The 26337-nt window shown below is 36.4% G+C and overlaps 1 protein-coding gene across 3 annotated transcripts in view; it reads left to right on the top strand.

The window, feature by feature from the left end:
* SUGCT (succinyl-CoA:glutarate-CoA transferase) overlaps nucleotides 1–26337 on the top strand; it is a 321965-nt gene that overhangs the window by 247356 nt on the left and 48272 nt on the right. For all 3 annotated transcript variants that reach the window (XM_017823290.1, XM_017823298.1, XM_017823306.1), the window contains one exon: nucleotides 19649–19712. In XM_017823290.1, the coding sequence (XP_017678779.1) occupies nucleotides 19649–19712 (64 nt within the window). The remainder of the gene's footprint in view (nucleotides 1–19648; nucleotides 19713–26337) is intronic.

Below are 26337 nucleotides of genomic sequence, written 5' to 3' on the forward strand. Positions count from 1 at the left end.
TTTGGTCTTTCAACTCGAAGTAATGTTTTGAGACCAAGTTATGTTCTGACATACTTTATCAGAACATGAATATCAGTACAGTTTTCAATTGAAACAAACACTTCATTTGACCCCAGAATTCCTTCCTTTTATCCTTTTGGCTTGAACTATGGTCTTTGAAAAAGGAACTATTTGCAGAAGGATAATGTTGTTAAAAACACTCCTTTACTTCTAGAAGACTTCAACATCTCAATACCTCATTGGAAAAAACAGAATTTAACTCTATTGATTTTAAAATTTATGTTATGAAAATACAAACTCAGTTGCAATTACACATGTGATTAGCATTAACTGCTTTGATTTTGCAGGAACATTTGCATGGATAAAGCTACTACATTTTTAGAAGTGTATGAATGGTTAAGTCTCTTAAGCTGTTGTGTCTAGTAAGAATGGCAACAGAGATTTTGTAGATGCATGATGCCTGAAGCAACATACTCCAGTATTTCTCTAAGCACAACTGTACAAAATATCATTTATCATTATTATTTAAAATTATTAGGAGCTGAATTAGGTCAAAACAGCACGGACAAGTAAAACGGGCAGATAAATCTTGATGCTGGATGTTGTGTCCTTTTCCTCATAACTGGTACTTTTGCTGGATCAAGGCTGCTGGATATTCTTGAAAGTCAAAAAGCAGAAAAAAAAGGAGAGGCAGCCACCTTGATGAGTCAAGTAGATTTCAGATAGGACCAATATTGATAAAATTATCCTGAGCCCAGAACAGAAATAAAGGAAACTTGAAAACTAGGAAGATTAGATATTAATAACATTAGTTTATATATTTGTCCTTCCTGTTTTTCTTAGCAATTATAGAACTATTGGGAAAATTCACACTTTCTGAAAGGGCTGATAGTTATGTACAATAGCATATGAATAATCAGGTAAAAGGTAATTGAAGCTGACAAAATCAACATCCTGCCATAGATTTGTTCAAGTCTGTAGCTGAAAGCATGAGACATGGGAAAGGTACAACATGTTCCACTGCTTCAAGACTCAAGCCGTCCTTTAAAGCTCTTCTCTGCCTTTGAAAGGAAAATCTTCTGAATTCCTGAAGTAAGACACATCTTAAACCATATGAGCCACTTTCCGTGCTGACAGAATTTAGTTAAAGCTCATTATGTAAAAAGGTGCTATAAGGAAACTTTATAGAGTGAATGCTCTTTATAAACTGGAAGCTAAGGTTCAGCCAGTTTCCATTTAATCCTCCAGTATTGCCTGCAGCAGTCAAGTAAATTTCATAACTGTCTCCCTTCCCCCCAAATGAAAACCATGTGCCTGCTTCATTTTTCACTCCTTTCCTAGTCCCCCAATTCAAACCTCTCCTCAGTGCTTTAAAGAACCTTGCAAGTACTGATAGAATTAAAATAGCAGAGTTAACTCTTTCTGTTGTTAATTAGGCCACAAGTATTGTCCATCCCAAAGAAACTGATTGCAGTCAAATTGTCATTGGTGTATGGTAATGGAAGTGTTAAAAAGCATGTATGTACCTTCTCTATTCAGGGAGCTTCTAGAATTAGGACTTTCATTCTCCATGGTGAAATTAACTTAAGTAGTGAAACATATAGGCAAAGCACTGTAATTTGATATATACTTATTTTAGTTAAATTGATATAGGGCAAGAAAAGAAGTCTTGATTTTGGGCTTTTTCTTATAAAATACTTGAATGTCAAAACTTTTAGAAATAATGTATTCATTGCATATTAGCCAAGTAATTTCGGATTTTTCTGCCCTTGATTTATGTCATTTGAGATTTCTTCTCTAAGAGGAAAACATTTTCTGAATAACCATAGACTTTCTTTATTAACTTATCATGTTAGCACATAAAACGAGCTACCAGGAGGCATTAGCAATTGGGAGTCACGTGGATTGTCTGCTCTTCTTCTAGATCCTCATTCTATCCCTCAGAGAGTGCCACTTTAGAATCATAAAGTCATAGAATATCTTGAGTTGGAAGGGACCCACAAGGATTATAGAACTCCAACTCCTGGCCCTGCGCAGGACCATCCCCAAGACTCACACCCTGTGCCTGAGACTGTTGTCCAGATGCTTCTTGAACTCCTTCAGGCTTGCTGCTGTGACTGGTTCTCTGGGAAGCCTGTTCCAGTGCCCAATCACCCTCTGGGTGAAGAACCTTTTCCTAATATCTAATCTAAACCTCCCCTGACACAGCTTCATGACATTCTCTCAGATCCTGTCACTGGTAACCACAGAAACGAGACCAGTGCCAGCCCCTCTGCTTTCCCTTGTGAGGAAGTTGTAGACTGCAATGAGGTCTCCCTTCAGTCTCCTTTTCTTCAGGTTGAACAATACAAGTTACTTCAGTGACTCCTTGTATGGTTTCCCCTCTAGACCCTTCCCCATTTTTGTACCCCTCATTTGGACACTCTCTAATAGCTTTATATCATTCTTGTATTTTGGGGCTCAAAACTGCACACAATATTCAAGGTGAGGCTGCACCAGTCCAGAGCAGAGAGGGACAATCCCCTCCCTGAACTGACTGGTGATGCGTTGCCTGATGCCCCCCCAGACCTGGTTGGCCCTCCTGGCTGCCAGGGCACTGCTGACTCATATTCAACTGGCCATTGACCAGGACCCCCAGGTCCCTTTGCACAGCACTGCTTTCCAGCATCTCATTCCCCAGTCTGTCCATACATCCAGGGCTACCCCATCCCAGGTACAGAATCCACTACTTGTCTTCGTTCGTACAGTTGCTGATTACCTCGCCCTCTAATTTGTTGAGCTCTCTCTGAAGGGCCTCCCTGCCTTCAAGGGAGTTGACAGCTCCTCCCAACTTACTATCATTGTCAAACTTATTAGTGTACCTTCAAGTCCTACATCCAAGTCAGTTATGAAGATGTTGAAGTCTAAGATGGAGTCATGTGGAACCCTACTAGTGACCAGTCACAAGTCTGATTTTACTCCATTCACTATTACCCTTTGAGTCTGAGACGTGAGCCAGTTGCTCACTCCCTGCATGACATGGCTGACCACTGTCAGTCAACCTCATCATTTCAGTGCTGCATAACAACACAGATCTTTTATTGACTCCTCAGATTGCTGAGGGAACAATTATTATTTTTCCGAGAATGAATCCTTTTCCAAGGCTGAAATGCAACTCTAAAGTACATTGTGCATAAAACTATATATCTGAAACTCTGAATATAACTACAAACAATTAACTGTATATAAAAGTCTCAAGTCTATAAGAGAAAAAGACTAAGAAATTTTTAAGAGTGTTCCAGAAGCAATTTTATGACTGCTAGAATCTATTAATCAGCCAATATATTTAAACATGATGGAGTTGAACACTTCTGCTCAGATTGCCAACATATCTTGATGAGAGAAAAACATTCATGTTTGTCTTTCATTATGACCAGAGTTTAAAACAAGACTGTGGCTCCACCAAAAAGCACTTCATGCTGTGAGAACCATGCGCCTAATGCTGTGTCTGCGGTCAGATGTCTAGGGACTGTAGGAAGATTTGTCCATCATCATCAAGTAAAACTAAAAAGAATTCTTACTTTGAGATATCTGTGCAAAGAAACAGAATATAGGATTGTGAATTGTTTAGGATTTTTCTAGTGATATTCAAAGATCAAGAAAAATGTTAAAAATAGATCATAATCTGAAGCTTGCATTCAATGTCACAATAAAGGGAAATTAAAACTAATAGGGATAATTTTTTGATTGTAATTAATTTTCTTAATTTATAGGTGTGAATTTTGCTGTTGCATTTTTTAGTTGAAGCTTAAGTCCTTTTTTTGTATTATTTTTCTTACGTGACAACACTATTGATAGTAATTTTAATTGCTGATTTTAATTTTAAACTGTAGACTTCTATCTTTGCATGTGATAGCAACTTTTGTTAATCCTTGTGATGATTTTAGGAAGCATTTTTAACACATATTACAAAGTTAAAGAGAGAACTAACAGATCTCCATTGTCATTTGATCACAACCATCAAATTTTAACATATTTTTTTCATGTTCTCAAATTCATTTTCAAATCTTGGCATTAATTAGCAAAAGAATGAAAATACACTTCTGAAGACATCTCAGTACTGCACAGTAGCATGAGACTGATGACCTATTGTGTGTTGTGTGTTTTACTGTATAAACATCCAATTTAAAAATATAGTAATAAAATTTTTTTGGTCCATAATCCATCAAAAAAAAATATTGTTTTGTAAATCTGAAAAATAAAGCTGTAGCATTTCTACTGGTATGAAAAGAAGACTTTTTTTGCCATTAGATAGGTTCCTCTTAGAAATTTACTATGAGAACAAGAACTAGACTATGGTGAGGTTCTTGAGGGGTTCCTGTGTTCTCTTTGCAGTCTCAAATGATTCTGCAGTTACACATATGTTCTAAGATAAAATAGATGGTTTTAAAGCACTATATGTTTTCAAGCATATTGTTTTAATTCAGATTTGAAATATCAGCTGTTTCTGAACTTAATACCAGTTTCAAACTCTTGACAGCTTTTGCAGGAAAGTATTAATACTTCAGGAGAAAGATTCAGGCAGCTAGCTTCAATGGCAAAATCACCTTAGTTAAATATCGCTAGCATAGCAGTACAAAGAAAACATTCCGCATGCCTGAAGGATGTCTTTAGCTTGTCACTTAAAACTTACACCTAACTAGATGAATGATAATGAACAAAATTTACTACTTCAGTTTTCCAAGAGACAACTATGAATGTCCATCTGGGCCTCATCATTAACAGGCTAAAATGCAAAACCTGACTGAACAGCAGTATCACAGCATGTTTTGGGTTTTCCTCTGACTCCTGTTTGCTTCAGGAGAAGCAGAATCTGTTTTCTTAGTAGCTAATCAAGTACAACCCCAGGTAACATTACACAGCTCCTAGTCCAGATCACCAGTTACATACTTCTCCTTGTAAAATTATTCCTACTTAATTATAGTGAACCTTTAAGTGACTGTGAGTACATTTACCTTAGCATTTTAGGGCTTTAAAAGCAAATATCCATTTACCATGCTTTGGTTTACATCAGGAAGCTACCTCAGAGACAGAAGGTTGGATTCCTAGCTCATTTGCTTTTTTTCCCTTGATGGACTGCAATCAAAATTAGACACCTACAATTTAGTAATCAAACACAAGGTAAATATAAGCTAAATATCTTGTAGCTACATTTGAGTGTCACTTGCATATATGGAACTTTTTAAAATAATTTTTGGGTGGTACTGTGTTCCTTAAATTCCAAAATGGTCCCAACTTAGCATAGTTTACCTTCATGAAGTTCAGCCAAGACTTCATTGCCTTGAATAACTGAGCAATAATAACAAAAAAGCAAGCATCAGATTTATGACAGCTCTACTTTATTTGATGTCTTCTTGAGTGATACGTTTATGGAAGACAAATAAGTAAGCTATGCCCATGAGCCCTACTTGAAAAAACTCCAGATTTGTTCTAGAGATGGAGTATCTCTTTTCTCTTCAAGTGTATGTTGATGGATTAAGGAAGAATGCAGGCAGGCCCTGTCAACTGCCTGTAAGCAGAAGCTTGACTGAAGATGGAGCATTTGTCAGTGCTGAAAGGGAAAACTGGGAGAACTCAATGACACAAAGGAAATTGGAGAGGCTATAAGAGCCTTGAGAACTGGAATAATAGTAAGAATAATATTTNACACACATCTGAGCTGTCCTTTAACACCTTAGACACTTACCACTAATTCAGGTCACATTTTCTGAGTGCATTACTGCTTTTTCCTTCAACTCATAGAGTATTGACTCTAAGCCTGTGAATATTCTGTTATACGTAAAAAGGAAAGAATTGATAAGGAACATCTGTCTCAATGGATACATGGTATCAGTGACAGTGAATTTCAGCAATACTGAGGATTTTATTATATAGTGCAAATTAATTTTGGCAACCTGTCTTACCTCTGCTGCTGTAAATCAGAAGGCAGATGGCTTAAGTCCACTGATCTGAAACTAGCTGAATACCACATCCTTTCTGTGTCTTTAAGTATCCATGTGCCTTTTATTCTTCTGAAAAATTGTGGAAATACTACTTCCCACATTTTACAGATGAGGAACTGATAAACACACTCCTGAATACAACTCAGTTAAAACTAAGCATTTGAGTTAGATTTGAGAGGTAGTTACATTCTTATTGTAAGATCACTCCATCATAATGGAGTAATATAATAACCATAGTAATGATAGTTGTAGTCAAGTGTCAAAGTCATATTCATGTTCTGGATGTGTCTTTCTCTGTTGTCTATGTGCTTATATGAAGGAAATTTGGTTACCATCTTGCATCCTCAGTCAAATGTCTGATGGTAGGTGAGGTGAATATGGGTCATATCATTAATTTCCAAAATCACCCTATACATGCACGGCAGAGAAGAAATCCCATAATGTGAATTCATTTTTTAATGAGAAATCCTTTCTTTGACTGTTTTTGGTAGTTCTCCAGGTCACACATTCTATTTGCAGTCCATATCAGTAGTAATTGTCAATTAATTTTATGTGGCAACTGTGTTTTGATCATTTCTGGTTTTCTGTGATTGGAGGATGGGCTGAGTCCAGTCAACAGTAGTCATCTTTCAAAAACCAGTTTTCAGTTGAATACCAACAGCTGTATTCAGTAGACTAACAATACGTGAACACAAACCCAGAACTTTTAGCTATAAGATTGAAGTAAAGGATATGGAAACGTTGAAATAATTTTTTTTCTATTTATCTTAACTAAATGGTGGTATTGGATGAGTGAGAAAATGTTTGCAAGTATACAGGTTCAGTTCTGAAGAAAAAAGAAAAGTCTGTCTAAGTGAAGCCATTTTATATATATATTTATGAAGAAATTAGGCAAGATGTTTTATGGGAATGGATTTCTAATAGTTCTCTGACATGACTGGATCCTCAAGGGAAATACTATGATATTGGGCTTTTACATAAACACAGACTCTAGATACTGGAGGTGGATCACATCACTGAAAAATCCTTCTGTATTGTGAAAAGCCAGGGTTGTTCTGTGCAGTGTGTTTTCTAATGTTTTTACTTAATTTTAGTCTTAAAATTTCTGTCCATCCAAAAGCATAGGTAGATCCTAGCAGCAGAAAATTAAAATGGTGCTAAGTTAATGTTTTTCCTATTTAACTTTCATGTTTTTACATACCAGTGCATCTTCCTCACTTGTTCCTTATCTCGATGACTGATACTACTGTTTTAATATTTTAGATGGTAATTTCTTCTGTAACTCGAATACATCCAGAAAAGAACACCAAAGCTGGGGAAGGGGCTGGCAGGCATGTCCTCTGAGGAGGGACTGAGGACACTGGATTTATCTGATTTGGAGAGGAGGAGGCTGAGGGGCAACCTCATTGCTCTCAACAACAGCTTCCTGAGGAGGGAAAGTGGAGAGGGAGGTGCTGAGCTCTTCTCCCTGTTACACAGTGCCAGGACACATGGGAGTGGTTCAAAGCTGCATCCATCAAGGGAGGTTTGGACTTGACGTTAGGAAAACTTTCTTTACCCAGAAGGTGGTGAAACCCTGGAACAGACTTCCTAGAGAGGTGGTCAATGCCCCACTCCTGCCCTGTGCCTGTCAGTGCTGAAGAGGCATTTGGACAGTACCCTTAAAGCCATGCTTTAACTTTTGGGCAGCCCTGAAGTGGTCAGGCAGTGGGGCTAGGTGGTTGTTTTAGTTCCCTTCCAAATGAACTGTACTATTGTATTCTGTCTTTATTCAGTTGTATGGCTCTTAGTTAACATAGGTAAAAGTAGTCACCTCTTTTCATCTTCCCATTATTGTAAGTAATTTTTTGTGACTTCTGATTCATATTCTTTGTTTGCGACTTTGTTTTCTGTTTGGGACAAAACCCAAATACTGCAAAATTGGAGGTTGCAATAATAAAGAAACACTTCTAACAGTTACTTAGACTCTTCTAGACTTGGGACTTACAGCCTACATCAGTTAGTATTTTTATCTCAACATTCATGTGCCTCTTTTAAGGAATAAAAGGATTCTTGCCACTTGTGTTTTGAGTATCTCTTTCAAGCTCTGCATATAGTTGACTTCAGATAAGCAGACTAGTGGGGCAAAAAGTTCAGACTAATTAAAAACCTGAACAAACAGGTGTTTGGAGTAATTAATTACAACAAAAAGAAACTCTAGTTTTATGCACTCCACTGTATGTAACATGTAGATACTCATCAATGAGATACAAAGAAATAACACTTTCTTTTTTAAAAGTATCCTGTGATGTGCACTTAAAATATGATTTAGGCTTGTATACCACTTGTATTGTCGTACAATACTGTTTTTGAAATAGCTTAATATATCCAACATTACAGTACTTGCCACTTTGGTCTGAAACACCAACCATTTTTTAATGTTGTTAATGTTAATCTCTCCCAACTGCTTTCTTAAACAGCAGGTGATCAAAATTACAATAACTCAGAGTATTGTGACACAATTATAGTAATGGATTGGTTTCATTCACCAGCAAAATTGTATTCAATTTTATTGCAACAGAATTATTTAATGAACTTTTTTTATCTAGATAGTATAGAAGATACTTACTCTGATCCTCAATTAGGATGACATACACAAACTTCTTGAGACCTGCATGGAATAGTAAGGAGTTGAAGAGGTCTAGTGTCCAAAGGTAGTTCTGGAAGAAGAGTCTTTTGCAGGCTGGAGTTTATTAGATAGGTTTGCCGCTTGTAGGAAATACATAGTGTATAATAAGCCAGTCGTATTTTAACCAGAAGACTCAAAACATGAAACTTTGATGCATTTGTGTTGTACTTAGATTAAACTCAGGTTGGATCTAGTCTCACAAAACAGCTGCAAGCCTAAGATAATTCCTTTTATTAGCATATTTTTATTTAATTTTATTAAGTGTCACCTCTGTACATTTGTGTTGTTTGATTGCCCTTCATTCTAATTATCTACTTGAATACATTAGTTAGAATATAAGGTCTTATACAAAACGAATTGTCAGAGTAGTGCTTATGGCTTGACGCAAGACAGTTCTTCTGTCAAATATTAACTGCTGTGCAACTTGCTCCAACTTAACTCAGATACAGTGAACTGTTGCAAATTATTGTATTGTGAAGTCCCTGACATGGTTCAGAATGTAGACATGTAAAAAATGCTTTTCCAATTACATTGCATATCCACTTAGATTTGCATGTTTGGAAAAAATACTCTTCAGTCCTGAGAAATCAGTGTCACTGGTGCTTTTAATGCTGTCATATCCTAGTACTGCCTTATGTAATAGGTGTCACTGCTAAAGCAGAAGAAACCCTCAAGACAAAGCTGAGGAAGTTGAATATAACAAAGTTGAATAAAACTTCTAAAATACATTAGAATGTTTGAAGATATGAATTTACCCAGGTGAACTATTTAGTGCCTTTGTTCATGCAAAACTATGTAAGTGGAAAAAGCAGTTCTTGGTGTTTTCCTTTTTCTCTTTCCCTCCTTGGTCCCTCACAGCTTCTTTAGCAACTTGTTTCAGCAACTATATGCTCTAATCAACTCATCTGTAAAAGGTATGAAGCTGTTTATCTGGACAGCATGTGAGAATTTCTGTCTATATATAGATACTGTGAACTCTCCAGATTTCTGGTAACAATTGTGGTGGAAACAGAGACAAAGTAAGCATCAGATAAAGGACTGATAGGGCTTATATTCAGCATATAGTTACCTGAATATAAGTTTTCAGGTATATTTTTCATTGTAATTCCACATGGAATGACTGATCCTTCCATTTGTTGAGGCTTAGCCCTGCTACCTGCTTTTTGAGGTGTCCTTGCTGGGAAACTGACAGGGCAAAACAAAGTTCAGGCTCCTTCTATGCCAGGTCTGACCACAGATGGGAAGATAATGTGGAAGATCAGTGCAGAAATACAAATGTAATGCTTTATCGGGTTCTCTGTGTTTTTAGGAGTATATCAAGAACTTTCTAGCTTTCTAACATTTTTGTGGCTTAAGGAAATGAACAGTGCTTTCTTAAATTTATTTTCGTTTATGGTTGATGTATATTTTCCAGAACACTTTGGGCAAGTCTTTCATTTCCTGCATTATTATCACCTATCTATAAACAAACTGAAGGAGGTACCCAGGAACAACCCTTTGTCCTGTCCACCGTTTCAAAGCGTTCTAATAGGAATATAGTCACTGTACCCCTGTGTGGTTGCGAGCTATGTGGTACATGCCTCCGGTAGGGTTGCCCAGATCAAAACCGTAGGACCAGATTTAATACATTCTTGGGCAGGATGAGCTCATTAGCCTCCTGGCAGTCATCCTAGGAGAAGGACAACTCCAATCCCAAACCCGGGCAGATGGAGCTCGCTTAGCCCTGTAAGGCCATCCATCTAAGAGAAGGTCACTCTAATCAAACCTACGTCCCGAGGACCTCACTGCCACCGTCCAAGCTCGCTCGACCCTGGCAGATGAACCTCAGGATTAAAGGGTGGGTTCAGTTTCGCGCACACTGTGTCTCACCTAAAAAATCCATTGCGCAGGCTTGAGATATTTTCCAGATGAATGAAATTTTGTTATGGGAGCATCAATAAAATGTCTAGTGTACTAGTTGGTGACATTACTGCAGGCAATTGGTAAGTCTGTACATGAGGACTGCTGTATTTTTGTTGTGTTTTATTAATTTAGGTCCTGTATTTTTATTGCTAAGGTTAATGGCATAGGATCATTAACTTCAAAAGCAAGAGAAGTCTGGAAGCATTGCAAAGTTCAGTGGATTCATTATATCTAAAAAACAGTATTGTATTTTTGCTCACAGTTACATATCAAATACCAATACCAATTGCTTTTTACATTAAATTCTTACAGAGCATCTAATGCACATTGATGACTAAGTAACTGTGAAATATAGTATTTTCAAAACTATGTTTTAGTTGTTTTTTTAAGAGGATAGTTTCTGAAAGAAACCACCTCTTTTGTGTGCACACTCATAGCTGTGAAATACCTTCCTGGCTTTAGTTTCTTTTTGCTTTACTGCAGCTTGTAGAGAAATGTTATGGTTGGGTAATAAAATTCATAACTAAATGCTAATGATGGAAAAGTGGATAACAGTAGCTAAGTACTGAACTGCTGTAAAGGAGTTGAAGATACTAATATGAAGTGGGAACTTATTTTTCACCTTCTCCATATACGTCTTGCAACTAGCACTCTTGAATCCCAATTCCTTGGCATGGGCATGGTTAGGAGTTCTCTATCTTAAATGCTTTTGTTACAAAGGCTAATGTTAATGGAGCAGAGTATAAATCAGGAAAAATCTCCATGTGCCAGAGTTTCTGTTGATGAAAATTTCTTTGGACAGATCATCTAGCAACACTGAACAGCATCTATGCAGTTTACTAGGGTAATCCGCACGTGTTTCTACACAGCACTCCTTTGACTTTCTTCAAAGTTCTTTGCTTCAAACCACAGTCACAGTTCCTTTTCTAAAGTGCTACAAAGGTCAGTGCAAGAGTATGCAGGAATAAACCACTTATAAGAGGTGTAGTGAATCTCTGCCTGAAGCAAACTGAGGGTCTTTAGAGATATGCTCTCATCTGGGTGTACTTTACAATACTAAGCAGATGCCAGTATTAAGTGGCATTCCTCTGTGGATGCACAAGTTTTGCAGTCCTGGGAATACTAGCTCTAATGAAATGATGTATAAATAAAGCGTAACACTTACATGGCAGGTGAAAGATGGATGGAGCACTTAAAAGAAGGCTCTTGGGAACTCAGTGCAGTGTGCAAGATTAGAAAACCTATACTGATTGTGTACTTCGTATTGGGTGAAAGAAGTGAGGTTCCCAAGGACTATCAGAAATCAAGTGATATATTAGCATAGTGGAACAATGCTGTTATTTAATGGTTCCTGTGCCCAGTAATAAGTTTGTGAATATTTGAGGCTTTCTGACTGTTGATATTTCTTTTCCACCTATAAATGTATTCTTGCCATGACATGCATACCTATCTGAGAAAACACAAGATTTCTGTAACAACTCTTAGAAATGTTCAGTTTTGTTGAAGATGGCACATTTTGAAAACACAGTACCCCTACATGGTGGAAAAACACCTCAGTCATTTTTCAATCCAGAGTTGCATCTGCATATGACTTACTCCAATATTACATGGCAAAAAGTTACTTCTGAAAAAACTCAGTTGTACAAAGCCTCATCAGAATTTTCTCTTCATCATCTCCAGCTTCATAGGCAGGTCTGGATATGATGCCTGATGAACAAATGAAACATCTACAGAGTTGTTATTAAAACAATGGGAGTGGAAAGGTTCCTGGTATTTTTACCCCACCAGGGCACTTATGGCACACAGCGCTTAAAGGTGTGGCAGTCCTACCTTATTATTAGTATAATCTAGGAAATACATTTATCTTTCATTAACAAGTCAGTTTCCACAGAGGAAAACATCTGTAAACTTATTTTGTTGTTGTTTAATATAAGAGATAAATGCCAATAAAATAAAATAGAATTATAAAGCCTTTCACTTGGCATTCTGGATGTCGCCAAAATAATATAGCCCATATTCAACCCAGAATACTCTTCTTAATTTTTGTGTTCACTTGCATTTCTAAAAATTACTTGTAATTAGGTTTTTCCATGCTTTTTGTTCAGAGGAACTGCTAACATAATATTTAAATGCTGAATGTAGTATCTGTAATAATCCAAAGTAGAAAAAATATTATCAAAACCCAGTGATTTGTTACACCATTGCTAGCAGCAAATTACTGGCAATTCTGACTGAAAGAAGTAGAACCAGTCAGTATTTCGGACTGTTGCAATAATAAAATCAATCTGTTTCTGTAGCACCAGGTGATCAGTGTGGAATTATCAGTGTTAGACAGGAAAGCTATGCTGCAGCTTGAGACAGACTCTTTGAACTCAGAGCCAGTGCTTTGAATACAGACACACCTCATCTTGCTACCAGCATGAGCCAGGTCTCACATCCAAATAGCAGCACAGCCAACCATCTTTGCTAAAATATTTCTGTGAATTTAGGATTTAAACATTCAAACACACCAAAAATATGGGTTTACAATCACATCAATTCTCAGGGAAGAAACACATCTGAAGAGTATATGTATTTTTTACCAATAAACACAGATTCTTTCCTCTGCCACGTTTCCAGACTGATGGTGCAAGAAGTTGTCAGGGAGCTATACTTGGACATCTGAGGAAGGGGCCTGATTTTGGAGCACACAGAAAGCCCCTTAAAGTCAGGGTCAGATCTGCAACCTTGAAAATCAGAGTTAATGACAGACTTGTATTCATGCATTTTTGTATATTTTGGACTGAGTTATAAATCTTTATTCTCTTAATCTCCTTGCTATTAGTTACAAATATTGAATATACCATATGCTAATAAACCCCTCTGAAATACTTGCTTCTCCACAAGAGTTAAAAAACAGATTCTTTACTGGAATATGGTATGCTATTAGAAAAAAAAAAAAGCACATTCTTTTACTCTCATTACTTTTCAATATATCTGATGAAAACATATGAGATTTATATAGACTTATTTAGCAGCTGTCTCATATTTACTTAGACAGTGAGGTATAAATTGAATTTAGTATTTTTTCTCAAGAATAAGTATGTGTTTGATGATTAGGCAGTAGCGAAGGTGTTTCTGCTCTGTCACAAATGGATTTCATTGTTTAATATTTTTTGATTGTTTAATGTCTCTATGCATTATACTGTGGCTAATTTAGTACTATGGACTTTTTAATTTTTATTTTGTAGCAGGAGGTGCTAAGGGAAGTAAAACATTATTATGAGAACTAATCTGAGCATCAGGGTCATGTCTTACTTTGATTATTGAATTTGAAAGATGATTTAGGAAATTGAGTTACTAAAAATATTAATTGCCTTGTTCATATTGGCCACAGAAACAGTTTGCTAAGTAGATTCTCAGGGAGGGAGAAGGTCAGTCTGTGAAGAACAGATTTTTATAGGGTGCCTAGGAAGAGCTCACTGTGGGGGGTGTATTCTGTGCCAGTATTACGAACCTATAAAAGAATCCTGGAAACTTATCCAAGAAAGCTGGTAAAGTTTCACCATCTTTACACTCCTTTCCGAACAGAAGTCTAATTTTAGTCTAATGTGCAGGTTGCATAATTTCAGATTTTTGGTGTTTCAGTTAATGGATGACAAGAAGTAGGATTTCCATTGGGATACTTACATAGAGCTTTGAGAATGAAGAATCTCTGTGGAAGGTCTGGTCTTGAACCGTAGTAAGAATAGACTGCTGGTGCAGGAAATTAATGAGGGTGGCTGCTCATACAGAAGTTGAGGAAAAACTGACAAATGAGGGCTCACACCACTTTAAGACATCTGCTAGTGATGTTAGTCATACAAAAAGGTGTAGGGGACAAGAATCAAATGTGCAAGAAAGCTGAAAGAGGAGAAATGCTGGAAAGGTAATACAATATCAAACTTGAAAGTTAAATAAAAAATGAAGTGGCCAACTCTCTGCTTCGCCAAATGCATACAACACACTCTACACCAACATGAGATACGTAAGATTAAAAAAAAGTAACTTGAAATTCTTGGCAAAGAAGGAGAATCTTGACATAGTAGCCATTACAGAAGAATGTTGGCATGACAAAAATCAAGAGGAGAGTGTAATACTTTGCTATAAACTGAACAGGAAGGACAGATTAGGTCATAGAGCTGGGGGAGCTGTATTAGGGCTATACTGTTGAACTTTCTGATCAGGAAACGGATATTGAGTCCAAAACGTTGAAGGAGATCAAAGAATCATGTAAGCCTAATGAGGTAGTAATAATGGGTGAATTCAACTACCTTCAGCTGATCAAATGTCACACTGGGACAGAGCATAAGGGAAGCAGTCTCTCATCACTCTGAGTGATTGCCTTTCTGAAACATTTAGTTCAAAAATATGGACATGGAAATTCTTGACTTAAGTAACATAGAGGAATGCAGGTAAGAAACTCTTAACTCCTGTATCATAACAAACCTTCTTGGGTTAAAATCATGGCTACTGTACAATTCAATTCAATACTGAAGAGCCAACAGCTAGTTGTTATTATTATTGTGTCCTGTCGCAACATGAAATGGTGATAAATTTCAAATATGAGAGGTAGATGCAGGTAAAGTGGAGATATATGTGATTCATCAATACAATACTTAGATATGGTAGAGAGATCATATTACCTTCTCCAGATGAGCTCTGTGTGCTAGAATCTGTGTTTGGAAAGAAGAACAATAAAGTTATTAGTGATAAAAGACAACTTTGACAACAGAACTTGAAAATACTTGGGATTGTTGCATAGAAAAAAGGGGAAGGGGAAACATGCAAACCATTCTGCTGTGTAACAGCATTCTAGAAATAAAAGACCAACTAGAACCAGGCATCAGATGGGGATATGTTTAATATCCTTTTCAAATTTCAAATGAGTTAACATATTTTTATTTGGAAAGAGGTACTTTTAGGATGTGGAATGCAATTCCAATATGGCTTTGTGTTCACAACACGTGCTATTACTTCGTCAGGGGATGATTATGGCTATAGCTCTATGTTCAGCACGTACAGGGAAAACTATTATTATTTTTTTGTGGTTTGGAGGCACAAAGAGTAATTACATTTACCAACAGCCAGCTATCTTGTGGCTACAAAAATATGGAGAAAATGGTTACATCATTTCCTTTGTGGCCCTGAAAATCCTTTTCACTAAACTCTAGATGAAACTGTGAAACCTGTAGAAATGCATATTTTTAATGTATGGCTCTACATTAAATAGAACTTGTAAAATTTGGATCAGGGAAGGGTGTAGGTGGGGGCTGACAAGGTTTGATATGTTTCTGATTCCAGCATCTCCTTTGATTTGGATTTGTAAATTGATTCTATCTTAGGTAGAACAGATTTGAAACCTTGCTGGCAGTTCTAGGAGAAACCGTGTTGTTACTGGTGGTTAGTTACAAGCATCATCAGTTACATCACAGTTGAAGTGAACTAATGTGATATGAAATGTACTTTATGATGATCCCAGAATTTGCCAGATGTTTATTATGTGGCCAACCACTCTAACATCCACATGAAAAAGAACAGACACCATGTTTATGAGTCTCCTACCTGCCATTTGTACTGTTGCATCAATAATACAGTCAATTATTTTTCATAGCATATAAGAAGGCCATTCATTTTGAGGGATAAAAGGAAGATTAATATTTTTGATAATAATATTCATGATGAATTTTGTTTCACAACTTTTGTTACTTATAATCTTTTTATCAAAAGAACCCTTTTTTATATGTATTGTTATCGTATTTATCAAGGGAACGACCCATCATCAAGCATCAGATATTCTTACAAGTTATGAAGTGTCCAAGATAAAAGAACTTTCCAAAGCCATATCCTGGATGTAGTTTTCCTGTTTTTTAGATACATAAACAGATATTCATACCTAGGTCTCAAAGAATAGTATTGATAATATTGAACTGAACATACTCACTGGTAATATATAAATTAACAGAGAAAAGTAGTGTCAGATGGATAATTTTTTTGAACAAGGTGACAATGCAAGAAATAACTGGAGTTAATATTTGATCCTCCTTGTGAAAGCAGCTGGATAAGGGATTTTAATTCTGCTTGTTATAAAAATTCTAACTACTGGACACAGTACTCAAGGTGAGGCCTCACCAGTGCTGAGTACAGGGAGAGAATCTCTTCCCTGGTCCTGCTGGCCACACTATTTCTGATCCATATTAAACAGTTATAACTGAAAGACTGAGGACTGTGCTTCTGATTCCCTTAGAGTGATCTCAATGTAAAATGCCACCCGAGGTTATTTCATTCGGAAAATCTTGAACACTAACAGATCGTATAGTATTTCTAGCCTGGAAAATAAGCCATATGGAAAAAAATTAAAATTTTCATCTACTAATTGCTGACATCTTTTACATGATTCTCTTGGTTTGTCAGTTCCTTATGCTGAGCTAGGTGAATACGAACACAGTAGAAGACTCTACCAATCAGACAGATCATGACCATCTGAAAGGTACAAGACAAAGGAGGAAAAAGCCTTTGAGTTATGTCTCTTACTTTTTCCTCAGACCTTCTTTGTCTTTGCTGATAAAGGATGTGAACACTGCATTCTCCCAAAGGCTAGGGTGCAGTAATCTTATATATTTCCTTCATAGGAAGAGTTGATGCAGTTGTTTTTTTCTTTCAATTTCTTTTTGGGAATCCTAATAGTGGAGTTCATGGAATGGGAAATTACACAGTTCTTTTAAACAGTGTTGCTGATGTTGGAAAAAAACCCCAGTTTTTGACCAGAGTCATTGCTTGGGGACCATTTTCTTCAAAAGAAAAGTTGGAACTAAGTATACCAATATAGGCTTAGTAACTGTAGAAAATAAATGTAATAGCAAGTGTTTTTGAGTAAAGAATGTATCTGACAGGGAAAATCGACACCGTACTTATCATGAAAATAGAAAGGAAGCTTGACTGCATCTTAAACAACTCTTTTGAAAGGAGTAGAAGTTAGACTGGTGATCATCAGAGATACTTCAGGGTTTTTGTAGTTCATTCTGTAAAGAAAAGGGACATGGAACTTGAGCTTAACAATGAAAGATTTAAAAAAAAAGTCTTTTAAATGTGTTTTAAGTCTGCTTTATGAGAATAAAAATTTGAGACCCAAACCAGAGAAAAACATGAGTTTTTTGGAGCCCTGAGTACCTGCTAGAGAATTTGTATGTTTTTCTTTAACCAAATGGAGCCACTTTTAGGTACACCCTTTAATTTACCATCTAAAGAACTGCTTGTGCACCTGAGCATGCAGTGGATTTCAAGTTCAAATAAGTGTGTTCTCTTGCATTCAAGTCCTAAATAATCAATTAAATGCATAAAGAAAGCCCATGTAAGTAAGTTACAGAGAAAGGAGGCCAAACTTTCAATACTGTTGATCAAGGGCATAACTGGAAAGATTCTAAATATGAGTTAAAACAAGCAATTATATTTCCTAAAGCTGTCATTTGGGAAAAATTTCTGAATGTCTCACTTGATTGTCTACCAAAATTGCCGTTAACCTTCTGAAAGAGAAATAGAACTAATGATTTGGGATACCGCCAAACAATTAGACCACTGAACAGACATTGTTCCACCAGCATCTATTATCGGAAATATCTGGATTTCTAAATGTCAGCTAAATAGGCTTACCTCACAAGCAAAGAGAAAGCTGACCTGACCTTTTGACACCACCTGTTCAGGAATGGGAATTTCTTAAGCAGACTATTCTACACAGATAAAAGGTTCACAAAATTTGACCTGGAAAGAATGGTTAAGGGAATTAGTTTTGTTTAGTCTAGAAAAGAGCAGACTGAGGGAGGATGTGATTACAATCTTTCAGTACATAAAAGAATGTTATAAAGATGCTAGTGATTGGCTTTCTGTGTCCACTTGGGAAAAAAACAAGAATAAAGATGTCCCATGCAAAGGTATTTAGATTATGTATTAGGAGAAAAAATTCTAATAATAAAAATAGAGAATGTGATGCACACTACATAAGAAAATTCTCATCTCATTAACTGGAAATTTTCAAGAATACTTAGACCAACACTTGTCATTAATAGGTAAGATTGCTAGTGTTATTCATGGTGCAAGGTGAATAGGTAGATGTATTACATGATCTCTTAATAGTCTTTGCCCATCTTTCATTTGCTGCAGCTGATGCATTTGGCAAGACAATCTAGATTTGTTATATTGGATATAAAAATAATTGCATATTCTGAGGCTTTCTATTTGTAGAAGATACTTCAATAATGAAATAAATATATATTTTTTAAGAATTCTGATTATGTGATTAAGGTAACACCATTACAAGGGTAGCAGAATAATAGGTAAGGAAATTATACAGCTTGATTATTGGCTTTGGATGCAGAAGTCTCTTAACAAGAGCAGTGAGTTTGCTAGTATGGATTTCTTTTTCCCTGTTACTTGAGTATCACATATTGTTTTTTGGTTGATGTTAATAACAAGGAGCTGAAAATTGCAATGAATGATCATCCCATACAGATACACACAGGGCTGAAGCATGGCATACCCACTCAAAAGAACAGAAGAACCATCAACATTATTTTATCTTTCCTAAATCCTTGTAAAAGCTATTAAGACAACATTTCACAGTATGATCCATCACGAGCTCAAAAGCAACTGAGGAACAGTGAAAAAATAAACTAGAGAATATAGGTTATGTGTGGGCCTTTATTACATATTACAGATTGAAATGAAATTGTGTGAAGGTTTTAATACTCAGTCTGTGTTGGTACCAGTTGCCTGTTGGTGGTTGAAAGTGTAACATGCTTGCAGATTAGTTTCTTATGTTTGATATTGGGTATAAGAACTTAAAGATATGTTAGAGAGGTACAATCTTACTGAAGCATTTATTTAGATGCATAAATAAAAAGTAGTGTCAAACATCAGGGCTTTCATTTTACAAATTAAGCAAACTACTTGAGTTGTAGCTCCCTGTATATTCAGTTACTCTATGAAAGAACATGATGATGTTTTTCTCTTTTTTTCCTCTTGAGTTTAGGAACTGGTTATATTTTTTATTACACACATGTTTTGTTTTGTTTTGTTTTCCTAGGTACTGCACAATGGACTTGTGATGGAAATGAATCATCCAACAGCTGGGAGGATCGCTGTTCCAGGTTAGATGTTTAATCCTTTTTTTTCTAAATTAAATGCTACATGACATCCTGAGTGTTTCTGGAACTCAGTTGAGGACATGATGCATCTTCACATTTTAGTCAAATGGACAAAACTTTATCCAGGCTGACATTTGTGCTCATAGTCATTCCGGTAGCAGAAAAATGGGTTAAACTGTGTGTTAGAATAGCTTCTGGTTTCCATCGGTCAGTCATAAAACATGAACATAGATTTGATAGTATTTGCAAACTCCCACTGCTAGAAATATTACTGCTAAGTCATTTACATGAATATGTGAATTTCTTTTTGATTTAGGTATATTTTGAAGGTTATACAGGCTTCTTTTAGGGACATTTCTGTTGTAGAAAAAAAAGAAGACAAAAGAGGAAGGAAATTTATACTGAAGACTTAACGAAGATCAAGATGTAGTCTTAAATAGCTATTTTGTATTACATAGAATACAGAAGTAATAAATTAGTCCCTCCTCTTTTAAGCTCTAAATGGATCAGGAGCTGGTGTAGCTTTCCTTCCATTAGAGTTAGTTATGGAATGATGTTAGATTCATCCAGAGCCATTATGAACATTCAGATCCTTGCAGTTGGCTCTGTTTTGACTATTGATCCTTATCTGATAATCTATTAGCTATTGGGTCAACTCTTCCTGCTGCTCTATGCTTTTCTCTCTCCCAGGCCACATTGAGAATTGTTTCTCTGTTCGTTCAAAGCACCATGTCATGTCTGTTTTTATAAGAACTTACATTTTGATTTTCTGTTCCAGTTCTACCCTCTGACACAGCATCCAGTTGTCATCAATTTCAGTTGACTTGAGCACATGTAGTGTTATGCAGAATTTGACCCATAAAATTTATCTTAATTTGCACATCCTGGAATCACACTGAGATGCAGAAAGAATGATTTGAAAGAAACCAATCCCATATTAGATCATGTTTTCAGCATGAATAGAGGGGGTGTTTTTCTGCATCTATGTGTATGCTCCGTATTTGCTCTTTAACACAGTTTGCATTCTACATTCCAAGTCTCACTAGACTTGGATGTTCGGTTGATTGTATTAAAAATGCTTCTAATTTAGATGCACATATCTGGAAATAGTAATCCCTTTTTTAATTTTCTTACAGAAAGGCAATCCTGGTTTATTTATCCAAAATTAAAAGACAAATAAGAGATTTTGATTTAATTATTTTTAAAGAAATAGACAGAAAAGCCTTGCAGATGGTAGAGGAAGTGTGTAAGGTTTTCATGTTGCATACAGTGTATAATCTATCTTAGAGAAAGCAAATACTCCTTAAGGGGATAGGTTAAACTGCAAGAAGAGGAAAGAGATGAAAGGAATGTTCTAATGTCTGTCAGCAGCGATAGAAAGTATTGGCAAGAAAGTGAGTTTTTACATAGGTAAGCCATAGTACTTCCCAAATCCTTAGTTATTTTTTATTTTATTAAACTAGTGACACTGCACTAAACTAAAATAAATCATCTTAATCTCTAATGGTTTGCCATGTACATGGACTTCTATGAAGAGTTTCTTGTATTGAAGCAGATGGCTGAAATGATTATTGGATATTTGAGCAGGAAGAGTAAAATTCCTTCCCTTCCTAGCATGGGAGGATAAGGAGGGGAGAGACAGGGGAAGGAAGGGCGAAGAACACTCAGTGTGAGTAGAATGGACCTATTGATATCACTGGAAAGACAGTGCATTGCTCTGTCCCAAAATTAAAGTGCATAGGTGGGTTTGGCTGCTGTTGATGGTAGGTAATGGAAGTATCCTGGATTTATTCTGCTCAATGATGTACCTGAAGAGCACAGGGAAGAGTGTGCAGAGAAGGCCTCCAGTAGATAAGCTTCTTCTCAACGACTATTTAAAATAGTGGTTTTTTTCAATGCGATTATTTTTTAATATCTTGTAATTGGTAGAGAACAGCTTTACTAAGCTCTCAGTTTCTGCCTCAGGTTTGCTTATTAAGGAAAATTAATATATTAATTTGAATGTTGAAACTTAATAGGCTAAAAATGTCTGTCCTTAAAGAGACTGGGGAGACTCTGATCCCAAAATAAAAATAGGTTACTGTTATTTCTTAACCATATAAGTCAGATTTTAATGTGTCTTTTAGTAATTGAATTGGACATCACACTTGAGGCTCTTAACAGAGGTCAGACTTGTGCTGCCAAGTAAAGTTTTGAGTGCAGTGACATGCATTTATTAAGTGATAGCATGCTGGCAGGTTTCAGCTCTAGCATGCCTCTAGCATGTTGATTTGCAGTAGTCCTTCTCCAGGCATGGCTCCAGTTGAAGAGTTCATTCAAATCTGTGTGTGAATTCTCCATTGTGGATCTTGCAGCTTGAAATTTTGAGGGATTTTGCCATTAACTTTAATGTAGGCTACATTTTTAAGGTTGGACTTGGTAATTCATACTTCTCCTTTGCTTAAATATCTTTTGATATGGTTATTGAATTTGGTTCTTTCCTCACCTAGTGTATGTTTTCCCCCTTGCAGTTTTTAAGATTCCCAGCCTGAGGTTATACTGTGTGCTGATAAGTGCATCATCGGATAGTGGTGAAACAGGAGTGGGAGAAGTTGAATTACAAAAACTATATTTCTACTAATTTTTCTTTTCAAAATGTATATTTATGGTAGGAGAGAAAGAGAGCTTGCATTTTGATATCTCTTGTTTCAAGTATTCATGAAAAATGTCTATGCGCATATACACCGCGGCTACTAGTATCAAGATATCTTAGATTCAAGAATGGATGTGAAAAAGGAAGTTCATTGTATCTGACTAAGAGTGACCGTATAAAAGATTGTGAGAACATTTTGAAGAAAAATGTAGTTCTGTTGCAGTTCAGTGATTAGGATAATGTTTCACATATATAATTCAGTATATTCATTCCATGAAGTTATTCTGGAACTAACTTATGTACATATACTTGACATATCATATAGAATGTGCAACACTGTGAGAGGGCCTTGCTTAAGTCATTCTTCCCAGGACCGGTTCATCTGATTTCAGGGCTGAACTAATGAATCTCCTCTGTCTCTATATCTGAAGTCAGCTTAATCATCTGCCAAATACGATCAAGAGCTGGAGCACCTCAGCTGAAAAGGCTGGAGGAGGGTCAGGAGCTGGTACAGACTGTGGTAAAGGCAGCCTCAGCAGCCCTCCAGTACCTACAGGAAGGTTATCAACACAATAACTTCTTCACAGCAGTGTGTGGTGGGCAGATGAGAGATGAGAGATTCAGCCTGTATATCAGGAAAATATTTTTCATCATGACAACAGCCAGGCAGTGGAGGAGGTTGCCTGAAGAGATTGTGCATGCTCTGTTCTTAGACATTTCTAAGCTACTGCTATATAAAGCCAGGGACAACCTGTCTGACCTCAGACATGACTCTGACCTGACCCAACCAAGAGCTTGGACTGGAGACCTCCCCAAGTCCTTTCCAATTTGGATTATGTTCTTATTCTGATTAAATGTAGTATGTCTTCCTCAGCTCTGTTGTGCTTAGCCCTTTCCATAGAGGTCTGAAGGAAAAATTATATAGTTTAGTCAAATGGGGAATGTAGAGAACAGAAAGTACTTTTGAGGGTAAAAAAATTATAGGGGAAAGATGTTTTATGCAGTGCCAGATTGCAGATGATGCTGGATGGCACAGAGACAGTACAGTTAACTGAAGGGACAACATTTCAAGAAGGTTTAGCATCTGGGTTAGTCTGGAACTACTTTGTCAAAGAGTAATGGACTTTTACAAAGTGTGGTAGCATGTGAATTTCTGGAAGCCACTGAATATTCTGAGTGGCAATATGGAGTTTTTTTTATGTAGAAAAAAACTAATGGATACAATGCAATCTTTTCCAAACCTTTTCAATTACCATCTATTTATATGGTTTAGGAAACTCAGATAATAATATTCCCAACTTCTGCATTATCTAGTCTCTAATGCTGGGTTTTAAAGGCTGACAATTTTTGTTTAAAGCCAAAACAGTTTGCAATATGATTTTTTTTTAAATGAAAAAAACACAATGATTTCAGCTGTCCCTAACAAACTAACCTTTGTAGAATTTATTAACTAGCAGGAACCTCTGTGAACTAGACCTCATTTCTGACCCCTTCTAAACCATAGAGAACTGGGGATTTGGATATAAGCCTACGCTTCGGAATCATCTCTGATCAAACAGGAAACAATATAACTGTAGAAATAGTGTGAAACACCTCTTCCAGACAAAACAACTATTCTTAGTTGTGATAATGTTTATATTGTATGTTCTCCTCATCCCCATTTCCTGAGTTGATAAACACCATCTATGTCTGTCCTTTGGCCCACGATCTGCATCAAGGATGACTTTATTGCTCAGAAAGGCCAATTTCTTACCTGGCTTATGATTTCCTTCTGTGTTCTTGAGATAACGTGTTTGGGGGACTGCTCCAAGCTCAGTTAAGAAAAGCAGTACAGGATTCCTACTTGACATAGATTTCTTGGACTGAATTCAGGCAACTTATATTAATTAATCAACCTACTCAGGAGAAATGTCCCTTTTTCCAGTCTTCTCCTGTCACTGTGCATTACAAATATACTACTGAAACAGGAAAGACATTTTTTTCCAGAGGTAGGTTTTTCCTGTTGTATGATTCATTAAATGGTGTCGTGGATCCATGGAGATTAATTTTCATCAATCTCTTATAAGAATGGTTTTAAGAAATAAGATGAAGAGGTAAGTAATCTAATAGGACTTCCTTACTGTGCCACAGATTTCTTCCTTAACCTTGGACAAATCACTCTCTGTGTCTCACCTTACTAATTGTTTGCAGTTTTTCAGATCTGGGTTTGTAGTTGAAAAATACTTTGATTGCTAAGGGAAGGAATTTGCTGGGAAAACTCCATGTGTTATTTTAAATATGTATTTCTATTTATTATGTATGCATTTGTACTTAATTTCTTCATATACAGGAAAGATCAGTTATAGAAATAACACTGGGATATCTATGTGTTTGATCAGTACATTTCAATACAGGGAGTAGATATGGCTGTTAGTGACACATGCTATCTTTTTTTGACCATTTAATGTAGGCATAGTGGGGGCAGCTTCAGTAGGACTAGATGTATGGCAGAGAAGAGTGACTTCCACATGGGGGAGGTTTGCAGGAAATTAAGGAAGTCTGCACTCCAATCCATTGTTTCCTGCAGCTAGGAGATCCTACAATATAGAAACAACAACATAAAAAATCCCAACTTTTTTGCAAGAACCTCTGCTTGAACTTCTGATCCTGTCTGCTTCTCATCAGGCATTTTTCTCATATGCGTGTGTGCTCGCCTGTGTGCATGCATGTGCTTAACTGATGTTGATTGAAAAATTTTAATTTCACTTCACTATTTATGGTACATTGGAGACAAACAGCTTCACCGGCATTACTGTTACCTCATTCACCTTTTTTAGTCATCAGGGCTGACTATTTATGTCTTTTACATTCACAGAGCTGATTTCAATTTTGAGGAATTCAGGACCATTACAGGAACTCACCAGAAATTATGTATGACAGCTCACCTAGCTGTCCTCAAAACACTTAAAAAACCCCTTAATAAATATATAAACAGTATATTCCTACTGATTGCAAAAGCAGAAAAGAGATGGTGGGAATGGCAGACAATATGTTATAAACTTCGGGATTATGTAGAAAAGGCTAGTATATCTTTTTAATGAATAATATTTTAATTTGGAATTTCTTAAGATTTCTTTTAAAATAAAACATAAACAACAAACCTTTTAATATTTTTGCTCCTCTGTCATATGTTTCCAAAGTATTTCTTTATATTTTAGAACTTGCTATATCTCCTGAAATGGTCTTAATGCCACAGTTGATACTTTTAAAGTTAATATTTTTAGGAAGAAAAGCCAGCTGTCTCTTACCTAGATCTGGGACTTCAGTTGTTGGAGGAATTAAGACATAGCGGAAGTCTTTTCCATCAGTCTCACAGTGACTGAGTAGCAGTACTGACAGGGACCAACAGTGTTGTGTGTCACTCAGTCAATGGCTCTCTGGGACTGGTGTTCAGGGCCTCTGTGCTGGACTCTTCTCTTGTCAGACCCTAGGTTTCTCTGTCTGTCTTTAAGCTATGGCAGTCAAAGTTGTTTTTCTCTCCAGGACCTGACACTGCCATATCAGGAGGAGAGATAAAAATTTTTCAGGGGACAAGTGGGGACATTTTCCTGCTCTGTACATAATAAGTAAAATGGTGGTTGAAGTATTGCTGAATGTGGATCAGTAATTATACTTCTGCTTACTGGAGAATATTTTCTTTATATTTTCTTCCATGTGTCCTAAGCTATATTTGGATTTTCTTTAAACTAGACATAATTCTTATGGAAACTTAACAGTATCACCTTGCTGTTAAATAGGGGAGGGTGAAATAAAAGCTGAAGTATTAACTGAATAGCCAAATAAACTAATTAGTTTCCCACCAAGAGTGACAGTCCGAGAATTCAGCTAAAAAACGTTTTTTTCTTTTTTGAATGTATTTGCCACTTCTTTCTTTGTAAGTAACAATAACTTAGAAAGTAGTTTCTTAACTCTCACTCCGTAACAAGCACAGCCAGGTGCTCACATAGTTCAGGGTGT

The sequence above is a fragment of the Lepidothrix coronata genome, unplaced genomic scaffold, assembly GCF_001604755.1.
Source record: "Lepidothrix coronata isolate B3197 unplaced genomic scaffold, Lepidothrix_coronata-1.0 Scaffold3, whole genome shotgun sequence".
Classification (NCBI taxonomy): Eukaryota; Metazoa; Chordata; class Aves; order Passeriformes; family Pipridae; genus Lepidothrix; species Lepidothrix coronata.